The following is a 12,400-nucleotide window of genomic DNA, read 5'->3' as shown; positions in this document are numbered from 1 at the left end:
GCACTGGATTGGGAGTCATTACTTTACCTCTCTGGGTCTCAACTTCCTCCTTTGTAGAATGGGGATGAGAATGAAAACTCCCTTGCAGGCTGTAAAAAAGAACTGGAGGGGATTCATGTAAAATACGTTGCCCAGGTCTCGTATGTAGCAAATCCTATCTAAATATTAGCTATTATTAGGGGGAGAGGGCAGTATAGAATTTAAAAAACTATTTTAAATTCATTTGGCGTTTGTGGGAATAGGGTAGGGATGAGGATCCGAGTACTTTAGCCATTTATCCCCATCTCTAAGAACTACAAAGCTGGAGTCAGAACTTGAGTTCCAATTCTGGGGTCCTGCCCGTTTCCTCGTAGGTGACCTTGTACAAGTCACCTTCACTTCTCCGCGGCTCAGTTTCTTCACCTAGAAAATAGCTATATCATAGACCACCTGCCCTTTTGCTGGGCCAAAGAAACGCTTCAAAAATGCTCACAAAGGGCGGCAAAAACGTCTGTTAGGGTAATGCTTTCGGAGCCTCCACGGCGCCCGCCAGCCCCCCGTGGCCGGACCGAAGGGCGACAGCACCTCCCACCCCCCTCGCTCCCGCCCCGCCGCAGGAACAATAGCTCCCCCGGAGGCGGCGCCGGCCGCGGGCGGGGGCGGAGCTGCCGGCGCGAGCGCTGGGGGTGTGCGCGGGGCGGGGTCGTAGCCACCCCTCCCGCCGGCGGCTCTGTCACGCTCCCCTCACCGGGCGGGCCGGGGTCTTTGTGACGCGGCGGCGACGGCTGCGGACACAAAGGGAAGGCAAGCAGGCGAGCGAGGGGCTGGGCCTGCCCCCGCCCCGCGACCCCCGCCCCACGACCCCCTCCCGCCGCGCGCGCGCCCGCTCGTCCCCCGGCCTCGGTCTCCCCGGCGCGGGCTCGAACCCTCGCGCGCACCCGTCCCGACCCTCCGACTCCGTCCCGAGCGCGGCGGGCCAGGGCCTGGCGGGCGCTGCGGGTGGGGCGGGGATGCTGGGGGACTGCTACCGGGCGCAGCGGCGCGGCTGGTAGTTGGCGCCGAGGCAGCGGCGGGGCTCCCGGCGCGCGGCTGGATGCCCGGGGCCTGCGCTTCCCTGCGCTTCCCGCCGTCCAGGGGCGCCAGTCATGGGCGCCGCGGCCGCTGAGGCGCCGCTCCGGCTGCCGGCCGCGCCCCCGCTCGCCTTCTGCTGCTACACGTCGGTGCTTCTGCTTTTCGCTTTCTCTCTGCCCGGGAGCCGCGCGTCCAACCAGCCCCCGGGTGGCGGAGGCGGCGGCGGCGGGGACTGTCCCGGCGGCAAAGGCAAGAGCATCAACTGCTCAGGTAGGACTGGCCGGAGCGCGCCCCTGCGGCCCCTCCCTCCCTCCGTTCCCGCTGCCGCCTCCCTGCAGGTCCCCGCGACCCGGCTGGGCCGGGCCCGGGCGTGGGGGTCCCGGGAGCTGGGCCGAGGGTGAGCGAGGGCGCGGGGCAGGGCGCAAGCGCGCGGTGCGGGCTTGGGGACCGGCGTGGGGCCGGGGAGTGGCTGTGCGTGAGTCCGTGTGTGCCGGGTGGCTGGGCGCGGGCGGCCGGGAGTGTTGGGAGGAGGTGAGGCCCGGCCGGCGAAGGGGAGGCAGCGGCCGGGGCCCCCGGTGTGATCGTGGGTGTACACGCGGGAGCGCGTGTTTGTGTTGTGAAGGCTCAGGGGAGGGAGGGCGGCCCCAGGCAGGGATTTTCTGTGTGTATGTGTGACGGTGAGGGGCCAGGGGAGTGAACGTGAGCTGGGGAGTTTCCTTCTTCGGGCACTCGGGTCTCAGAGGGGTCGTGTGGGTAAAGGGAACGGGTGGCCCAGAGGACGCAGATTGACCAAGTAGAGTGATAGTGTGTGTGTGTGTCTTTTGGGTTGAGAGGTGGGCGCTCGGAGCTTGTAGTGACCCCGGGTCTATGAATATGAGCAGGGAAGGTCCTGGGGCCCGGGAAGTGACCCTCTGCTTTTGTGTGTTGCGCTGGGTGAAGCCAGGAGCTCAGAGATGTGCCGGGGGTATGCACTGAAGAGGAAGGGTGCGGGTCCTGGGGTGAACCTCGTTTGTGTCGATTCAGAGGGAGGGTAGCTAGGGAATCATCCTGTGTAGGATTTGGCTAACAGAAAGAGGCAGTTAGGTCTCAGGGAGTGCCTCTGTGTAGCAAGGTGTGAGCCTGGTTAAGGTGGTGTGGAAAGAGGGAAGCGGTTCCGAGGAAGTGATCGTGTGCGTGCGTTTGTCTGCTTTGCGGGAGGGCCTGGAGGTTGGCAGCCACGGGAGCACGGGAGTGACCTCTCCCCTCTCTCCAAGGCCGTCTGCACCCCCGCAGCTGCTGGAAACAAAGAGCCTGCTGGGGACGAGACTGTGGAGGAGGGTATCCTGGCCGTGAAGTTCCCTTTTCCTTTCACAATGGGTCCCAGAGGAGCCCTGGGGCAAGGAGAGGCTTCCAGGTCTCATTTAGGGGTGGGTAGGTCCTCCTGGAGCTGGCCTGGCAGATGCTAGTGATCGTAAGCCACAGCCTTGCTAACTTGCCCTTTTATCAGTTCTCATTCTCCACTTGTCTTCTTTGAACCAAGGGTGGGAGAAGCAGCATGGGGGGTGGGGGAGAGGGAGAAAGAGAGGGTGGACAGGCCACAGGGAATCCGGGTAGTCTGCCTGCCAGACAACCTTTGTACCCAAAGGGCTCTTGAAGGGGCATTTTTTTGGGGGGAGTGAGGAGGGAGCCAGAGGGCCTCAGCACAGATGCTTATGCTACCCTGCATGAAGAAAACCTTTGGCCTGCTGTTAAGGTTTGAAGGTCTAAAATTCTTTTAATAATTTTCATAATGACATGTTTTATGATCGGGGAGGGGTTAGCATAGTAAACAACAGTGTGTCCATTAAAACTTTTCCACCCATGAAATAACTTTTACTTTATTTTTCTAATTAAAAAAAAACTTTATTTTTGGCTGTGTTGGGTCTTCGTTGCTGCGTGTGGGCTTTCTCTAGTTGGGGCGCACGGGCTTCTCTTGTTGCAGAGCACCGGCTCTAGGTGGACGGGTTTCAGTAATAGTGGCACGCGGGCTCAGTAGTTGTGGCTCGCGGACTCTAGAGCGCAGGCTCAGTAGTTGTGGCGCACAGGCTTAGTTGCTCCACAGCATCTGGGATCTTCCCCGACCAGGGCTCGAACCCATGTCCCCTGCACTGGCAGGCAGATTCTTAACCACTGCGCCACCAGGGAAGTCCCTATTTTTCTAATGTTAAGTGGAATATGGGGTGATATTTTAACCATTAATCACACTTTAATGGTTAAAAATAAAAGTCATTTGTATATTAGAGTGCCTTTTTGTAACAAATACTGGTTATCAAACTAGTAAGTGATCACACCATGTCAAAATATTTTATGGGCTAATGTGCTGTGGTTATTTGTTCTTGCTGAGATAATTTGTCCTTAGCAAAATAAAGTGTGTATTGACGGATGTTTTTGTGTATGCATTCTAACTCTTTATGGATAGTACAAGTTTTAAGAAAGGACATACAGGGCTGGAAACCCACAAGGTGTGGAAAAAAGGGACTGATTTGCGGATTTTGGCCCTTGCTAAGCAACTGTGTGATTCGGAGCAAGTTACTTAATTCTTCTTAGTTTCCTCTTTTATTAAAAGAGGGATTTGGATTTAATAATATCTGAGTCTTCTTTCAAGGGTATATTGATATTTTGATATATATAACAGTAAATTAGGCTCATCAAATAAAATGTTTCCTAATGCTAAGATATACTTGAATAACTGGGTCTAAAGCTAGAGTTTTAACTAAATGATATTTGTAGATTCTTGTCATAACTCTTTCTAGGAGGAAGATCTGGGAATGATTCATATGAAAAATAAAATTTTAAAAAATAAATTTATTTATTTTTGGCTGCGTTGGGTCTTCAGTGCTGTGTGTGGGCTTTCTCTAGTTGCGGCGAGAGGGGGCTGCTCTTTTTTTTTTTAATAAATTTATTTTATTTATTTTTGGCGGCATTGGGTCTTCGTTGCTGCATGTGGGCTTTCTCTAGTTGCAGCAAGTGGGGGCTACTCTTCGTTGCGGTGAGCGGGCTTCTCATTGCAGCGGCTTCTCTTGCTGCAGAGCAGGGGCTCTAGGCACATGGGCTTCAGTAGTTGTAGCACACGGGCTTAGTAGTTGTGGCTTGCGGGCTCTAGAGTGCAGGCTCAGTAGTTGTGGCGCACAGGCTTAGTTGCTCCATGGCATGTGGGATCTTCCTGGACCAAGGCTCGAACCCGTGTCCCCTGCATTGGCAGGCGGATTCTTAACCACTGCGCCACCAGGGAAACCCTGGGGCTGCTCTTCATTGCGGTGTGCGGGCTTCTCATTGCGGTGGCTTCTCTTGTTGCGGAGCACGGGCTCTAGGCGCATGGGCTTCGGTAGTTGTGGCATGTGGGCTCAGTAGTTGTGGCTCGCAGGTTCTAGAGCACAGGCTCAGTGGTTGTGGTGCACGGGCTTGGTTGCTCTGTGGCATGTGGGATCTTCCCGGACCAGGGCTTGAACCCGTGTTCCCTGCACTGGCAGGTGGATTATTAACCACTGTGCCACCAGGGAAGCCCCGGAAAATAAATTTTTTTAAGTTGATTAATTAGAGAGCTATAATACTCCAGTCTGAACATAGGCATCTATTAATGCATGTTGAGATTGTGCATAGATTTTTTTAGTAGCTTTTATTACCTAGGTATTTTCCACAAAGTTTATTCCTTTACACGTTTGAGTTTTAAAATCTAAATGCTGGCCTTGACTCCCTGTTGATTTTCATTTTGGGTTTTGGACCGTCATTTCAGCCTACTCTGACCTTTCTGAAGCCTGATTCTGTCTGGCTGTGTAAGTTGGGTCACTCACAGCTTTGTGGCCCTTGTAAATGTGAAGAGCAGATCTGTGGCTTTATTAAATTAATAGAAGTTGTCTAGATTGTGGAAAAGAATGGAACTATGTGATATTTTACTGCTGACTTGCTTCTAAATCGGTTGATGTTGATACATTAATCAACCAGATGTTCAGCCAGCTATGCATCCTCCTAGTTGCATTTGACAGATTTTTGAGCTTCTGCTGTTCAACATTTTCCCGTTTTGTTCGCCAGCCTATCATTAAAAGATTCTGTCAGATTGTCTTGTTTGAATCAGTATATATATATGTCTGTATCATCCATTTTCCATTTTAGTAATCATATCAAAAAGCAAATGTCATATAGTCTGCCTTAATCAAGAGCACATGGTGGCCTTTTCTTTTTATTGTGTTCAAAAACTTATTTACCCATTCTAGAGTTTTTCAGTGGATATGTGGCAACTTCACTTATGGATTTTTTTTCTGGATTTCCATTTCTCCTTTTTTGAAAATTGAGAATGCATTCTCTCATTTCTGGTCTTCTGGCACCTTGTCAAGACAGCTTAGATAATCAGCAGTCAGATCTTAAAGTTTTTTCAGTACCATGGAGTATGATTTGTTTGGATCAGAAAGCAAATTCTTTTGAACTAGCTCTCTATTCCATTACTGTCCACTTTCCATGCCACTTACCTTAGATGTTAGCTTTGTTTTATCAGAGTTCTACCTTTCCTAGTTTGAAGATCTCTATTCCATTACTGTCCACTTTCCATGCCACTTACCTTAGATGTTAGCTTTGTTTTATCAGAGTTCTACCTTTCCTAGTTTGAAGATCATGCTCTTTGGAGAAGATTACGTAAACAAAGAAGAAACTGAAAGGATCTGTATTATCCCTGTTATTTCTTGATATTACAACATCTTCCCTAAGCAGTGGGCCCTTTGTTTATCTCTTCTTGTTCTAAACCAGACTTAAAAAAAAATTGTCCTCTGTCTCAGTTCTCCACTCATTGTGGACTTTATACTTACTGTTTTGATTTTATCTTTTTATTTGTACTTATTCTTTTAAAAATCTAACTTATCAGAAAGCTCCATGTTCATCCAAAGAGAAAAAAGTCTGGAAATACAGGATTTATGTGAAGAAAAATGAACCTTGAACCCAGGAGACCAGGTAACCTTAGACATGCCCCCCCCCTTTTCATTTATAATGTGGAGATAATGATAATAGTCTTTTTTGGCTCTAGGGTGTTAGAGAAGAAAAAATGAGGCTAAACATGTGAGACATAGATGTCTTAGGGAATGGGGTTAAAGAGAAAGAAAAACATTCAGAGAGACCAACAAGCTGCACTGGTGAGAGACGTAAGGTGGAGAATTTGAAGTAGGTTTTTAAAATGTCACGGGAATTAGAAGTGGATCCTCTGGATTGTGGTGGTGGTAAGGATGATATAAATGGATGATATAAACTTCAGATTAAGAGAAGTGCCTCGTTGAGAAATTAAGGAAACACTCCCATTTACCATCACATCAAAAAGAATAAAATACCTAGGAATAAACCTACCTAAGGAGGCAAAACATCTGTATTCCAAAAACTGTAAGACGCTGATGAAAGAAATTGAAATGACACAATAGATGGAAAGATATACCGTGTTCTCGGACTGGAAGAATCAATGTTGTTAAAATGACCATCCTGGGACTTCCCTGGTGGCACAGTGATTAAGAATCCGCCTGCCAATGCAGGAGACACGGGTTCGATCCCTGGTCTGGGAAGATCCCACATGTTGTGGAGCAGCTAAGCTCGTACGCCACAGCTACTGAGCCTGCACTCTAGAGCCCGTGAGCCACAACTACTGAAACCCACGTGCCTAGAGCACGTGCTCTGCAGCAAGAGAAGCCACCGCAATGAGAAGCACATGCACCACAACGAAGAGTAGCCCCCACTTGCCACAACTAGAGAAAGCCTGCACACAGCAACAAAGACCCAATGCAGCCAAAAATAAATAAATTAAAAAATAAATAAATAAAATGACCATACTGTCCAAGGCAATCTACAGATTCAGTGCAATCCCTATCAAGTTACCAATGGCATTTTTCATAGAAATAGAACAAAAAATTTTAAAATCTGTATGGAAACACAAAAGACCCTGAATAACCAAAGCAATGTTGAGAAAGAAGAGCGGTGCTGGAGGAATTATGCTCCCTGACTTCAGACTATACTACAAAGCTACGATAATCAAAACAGTATGGTACTGGCACAAAAACAGACATATAGATCAATGGAACAGGATACAAAGCCCAGAAATAAACCTATGCACTTATGGTCAAATAATCTATGACAAAGGCAAGAATATACAATGGAGAAAAGACAATCTCTTCAATAAGTGGTGCTGGGAAAACTGCACAGCTATGTGTAAAAGAATGAAATTGGAGGGAATTCCCTGGTGGTCATAGTTAGGACTTGGCACTTTCACTGCCGGGGCCCAAGTTTGATACCTGGTCAGGGAACTAAGATCCTGCAAGCTGTGTGGCATGGCAAAAAATAAACAAACAAACAAACAAATAAGAGAATGAAATTAGAACATTCTCTAACCCCATGTACAAAAGTAAACTAAAAATGGATTAAAGACCTAAATGTAAGACCGGATACTATAAAACTCATAGAGAAAAACATAGGCAGAATACTCTTTGACATAAATTTGAAGCAATATTTTTTTGGATCCATCTCCTAGAGTAATGGAAATAAAAACAAAAATAAACAAATGGGACCTAACAGAAGTGCCTTGTTAGTGGCAATTCAGGATTTTGGGGAATAAAAAGTGAATTTTTCCTAATTAGTATAAAATCTTGATCAGGACACTTCTAGCTCCCTGGTATGTAATATGTGGGTGTTTATTAACTTATTTAGTGAAACTTGATTGAATACCTGCCTAGTATAACCTAATATACTAGATATTAAGGGAATATATGAGAGGTCATCTCTGCCTTCAAGGGCCTTATGTTCCAACAGAGGTGGTTAGTTAGCCTCTTATAAATATACACAGGAAATTTCTATTTACTAGACCTGGGCTTTCTCCCTCTTCCCTCCACCCCACTCAAAAGTAAGCATTTATTGAACACTGACAGCATTGGAATTTTTTTTTTTTTTTTTAGCATTGGAATTTTTAAAAGGTGTACAGTTAAGTGATTTTTAGTATAGTCACAAAGTTGTACAATCATCACCACTATCTAATTCCAAGACATTTCACCCCAAAAAGAAATCCCACACCTATTAACAGTGATTCCATGTTCCTCTTTCCCCCCAGCCCTTAGCAACTACTAATCTTATTTCTGACGTTATGGATCTGCCTATTTTGGACGTTGCATATAGATGGAATCATACAGTATGTGGCCTTTTGTGATTGGCTTCTTTCACTTAGCCTGACATTTTCAGGAGTCATCCATGTTGTAGCATGTATCAGAACTTTATTCATTTTTATGGTTGAGTAATATTCCACAGTATGGATGTATATGGCACATTTTGGTTTTCTGTCAGTTGATGGACATTTGGGTTGTGTACTCTTTTTGGCTTTATGAAAAATGCTGCTGTGAACATTCATGTACAAGTCTTTGTGTGGACATATGTTTTCAATTTTCTTGTTTAACTCTAACATTTTGAGGAACTAGCAAACTTTCTTAAAGGAGCTGCAACCATTTTAGATTTTCCCCAGCACTGTATGAGGGTTCCAATTTCTCCACATCCTCTCCAACACTTGTTATTGTCTTTTTGATTATCGTCATCTTAGTTGGAGTCCTAGTTGAAGTTGTGGATCAATGTGGTTTCGATTTGCATTTCCCTAATGACGTTGAGCACATTTTTATATGCGTAACGGCCATTTATATATCTTGTTTGGAAGAATGTCTATTCAGATCCTTTGCTGGGCTTGATTTTAACTTTCTGTATTAAACATTCCCTTAGTAAACCATACTGTCCAAATCCCACAGCACACAGATGCTCCAGGGGTAGGTTAACTCTGGTTTGTCTGTGTATCATTTGATTTCTCTGCTTACCAAGAATCAGTTGTGTTTGTTCTCAGATTTACTTATACCACTGGTAGTTGTGAGTATAAATTAGTAAATATTACTCAAATAGATGAAATGTGAATGCACGAGGAATTGTTTTTATGCATTGCTTTGGAAAGACTTGATAAAGGCATGAAGCTGAAAGAATTGCCTTTCAATGAATTACATTGTGGTAAAGACAGCTGAAACAGATTGGGGAAACCTTATAAATCTCTGGAAGGACTCTGCTCCTAGCAAACTTTGCAAGTATTTTAAAGTCCCGTTCTACTGTAAAAGAGAGGAAAACGGACATTGTAGATAACGGACTATGAGTGTGGTTTATCCAAGGAAGGGGGGGGCTGCATTTGGCAGACCCGGAGGTCTTGATGGCACATGGGGAAATGAATGTACATTTATATGTTTAAAGTTAAAAATGGCTATAATTATGTGTCATTTTAAAAAATGATTCCTTGCTCTACCTGACTTTTATGATTAATTCATCAGTGAGAGTTTCCACTATGCAAGGTGCCCTAAGGAAGATACAGATACAGTGTTGAGGGAATGAATAATTCTGATTTCTAGGCATCAAAACAACACTTTCTCTGAATAAGTGGCACTCTAGCTGGGTTTTACAGGCAGAATGTGAGCCTGAAACACCAGCCCCACTTTTGCCTGAGGCCTTTGCTGTTGATGTTCCTTTTGCTTGGAACCTTCTTGTCCCAGTTGTTTATCCCCTCATCTCCTTCACGTCTTTAACATCACTTGCAAAATGATGCCCTAAAATTGCACGCTTTTCCACCTTCCACCCCTTCTGCCCCCCTTCCACTTGAATCCTCATTTATGTTTTCTTCCTGCTCCAAAGCACCTTTTCCTGTGTGACCTGTTATACATGTTACTTATTCTCTGACTCCTCTGTGTAGATCCATGAGGGCAGGGATTTTTGTCTGTTTCTTTCACTACTGTGTTATCTGTGCCTAGAACTGTGTCTGGCACAAAATTAGATGCCCATCTCATACATTTTTTAAAATTAATTAATTAATTTTTGGCTGTGTTGGGTCTTTGTTTCTGCGCATGGACTTTCTCTAGTTGAGGCGAGCGGGGTCTACTCTTCGTTGCAGTGCACGGGCTTCTCATTGCGGTGGCTTCTCTTGTTGCGGAGCATGGGCTCTAGGGCGTGCAGGCTTCAGTGGTTGTGGCATGCGGGCTCAGTAGTTGTGGCTCACGGGCTCTAGAGCACAGGCTCAGTAGTTGTGGCGCACGGGCTTAGCTGCTCTGCGGCATGTGGGATCTTCCTGGACCAGGACTCAAACCCGTGTCCCCTGCATTGGCAGGCGGATTCTAAACCACTGTGCCACCAGGGAAGCCCCCCATCTCATATTTATTTGTGGAATTAATGACTGAATGAACGTAGAAACTGAGAAGAGTTGGAAGGGGTATTCTCTGGGCCATGGGAATGCTGTTGGAAAAGGTACAAAGATGTGACAGTGAGGGGAATATTTGGGGATACTGGGATGTGGGGATTAAGGCAGGAGGTGAGTCACACAACTGCCACCATGTTAGAGGAAGGCCTTGAAGGCTGAGCTGAAGGTTTGGCACTTGCTCTGAAGACAAAGGGAAACTTAAAGGATTCGAGTGACATTGTGGTTTTAGAAAACAAAGTCTGGAATTGTTGAAGATGAAAGGGAGAAGGGAAGAGACTGGGAGCATGGTGAAAGATAACAGTAGTGGAAATGGGGAGAACTCAGAGGACTTGTTTGGCCTGCACTGTATTTTTAAAAATTGCATTGGTTGTTAACCATTAAAAATCTTGAGGTGTCACTTAAAAATCTGGATTGTGGTCTGCCCTTCTAAACTTGGAGGTATTGGTAACATTAGGCTCCTGCCACGTGGCAAAAATCCTCCAGAGTTGTCTAGTGGAGCATCAGCTGTTCACTTTGTTAGTCCCTACCCAGCCATCCTTTCATTGACCTTTTTCTCCCTTAGCTTCTGGATCACCTGCCATAGGAGGCGGGATGAACTGTGATGCTCTTGATTTGGGATGGAGAGCCTGTTTGGAGGAGGGTCAAATTGGTGTGTATTCCTTCCCTCATTCCTGTTACTCACCATCACCAACTTAAATGCAAATCCTTATTTCTGCAGTTTCAAACCCTTACCATCTGAGCACCTCTCCTGCCTGTACTCCTTGCAACTTCTGCTGCACTGTTCTTTTATTTTTTTTAACATCTTTGTTGGAGTATAATTGCTTTACAATGGTGTGTTAGTTTCTGCTTTATAACAAAGTGAATCAGCTATACGTATACATACATCCCCATATCTCCTCCCTCTTGCGTCTCCCTCCCACCCTCCCTATCCCACCCCTCTAGGTGGTCACAAAGCACCAAACTGATCTCCCTGTGCTATGCGGCTGCTTCCCACTAGCTATCTATTTTACATTTGGTAGTATATATGTCCATGCCACTCTCTCACTTCGTCCTAGCTTATCCTTCCCCTTCCCCGTGTCCTCAAGTCCATTCTCTACTTCTGTGTCTTTATTCCTGTCCTGCCCCTAGGTTCTTCAGAACCATTTTTTTTTGTTAGATTCCATATATATGTTTTAGCATACGGTATTTGTTTTTTTCTTTCTGACTTACTTCACTCTGTATGACAGACTCTGGGTCCATCCACCTCACTACAAATAGCTCAAATTTGTTTCTTTTTATGGCTGAGTAATATTCCATTGTATATATGTGCCACGTCTTCTTTATCCATTGATCTGTCGATGGACATTTAGGTTGCTTCCATGTCTTGGCTATTGTAAATAGTGCTACAATGAACATTGTGGTACATACTCTTGTTGAATTATGGTTTTCTCAGGGTATATGCCCAGTAGTGGGATTGCTGGGTCATAATGGTAGTTCTATTTTTAGTTTTTTAAGGAACCTTCATACTGTTCTCCATAGTGGCTGTATCAATTTACATTTCCACCCACAGTGCTGCACTCTGTTCTTTTCCTTCTCAACCTTTGCCTTGAATCCACCTCCTACCTCTTCGTATTTGAAAGCTACCCTGCTATCTCTGACTATACGATTTTCCTTGAAACACTCTCTAATGATATTTTTATCATATTTAGTTTTCCTTTATTAATTTTATATCTTAGTTTTAGTACTTCCTCTTTTTCAACTTTCCCTTTTTTTTCTTTCTAAATTCTTGAGGTGGAAACAGATCATTGTTTTTCTTTTCCCTTAAGACCACAGGCATTTTTGATAACATTCCTTTCATCATTGTTGTAAAATTTATGAATTTAGATATGTTACAGATAGATTGTTTTTTGGTTTTGCATTATGGTCTAAGAATGTGTCATAGAATTTCTAGGTTTTCACATTAAAACTGGCTGTGTCTCTGCGTTCTAGTATGAGAACACATTTTATGAAATATACCTCAGAAAATAAAGTGTTATTTCCTTGGCTTCTTAGTCTCCTATTATATAACTTTTTAAAAAAAATTAATTAATTTATTTAGTTATTTTTTGCTGCGTTGGGTCTCCGTTGCTG

The 12,400-nt window shown here is 45.3% G+C and overlaps 1 protein-coding gene across 2 annotated transcripts in view; it reads left to right on the top strand.

Annotated features, from left to right (window-relative positions):
- Nucleotides 1–994: 994 nt before the first annotated feature.
- The window catches only part of TMEFF1 (transmembrane protein with EGF like and two follistatin like domains 1), a 92,680-nt gene continuing 81,274 nt past the window's right edge, over nt 995–12,400 (top strand). The window contains exon 1 of one of the 2 annotated variants that reach the window (XM_067743806.1): nt 995–1,320. In XM_067743806.1, the coding sequence (XP_067599907.1) occupies nt 1,125–1,320 (196 nt within the window). In that variant the 5' untranslated portion in view covers nt 995–1,124. The remainder of the gene's footprint in view (nt 1,321–12,400) is intronic. The other variant, XM_067743805.1, reaches the window with a different exon arrangement.

This window comes from Pseudorca crassidens, chromosome 7 (assembly GCF_039906515.1).
Source record: "Pseudorca crassidens isolate mPseCra1 chromosome 7, mPseCra1.hap1, whole genome shotgun sequence".
NCBI classification, from domain to species: Eukaryota; Metazoa; Chordata; class Mammalia; order Artiodactyla; family Delphinidae; genus Pseudorca; species Pseudorca crassidens.
Note: the sequence above shows the minus strand (reverse complement) of the source record. Positions and strands in the feature narration are given on the sequence as shown.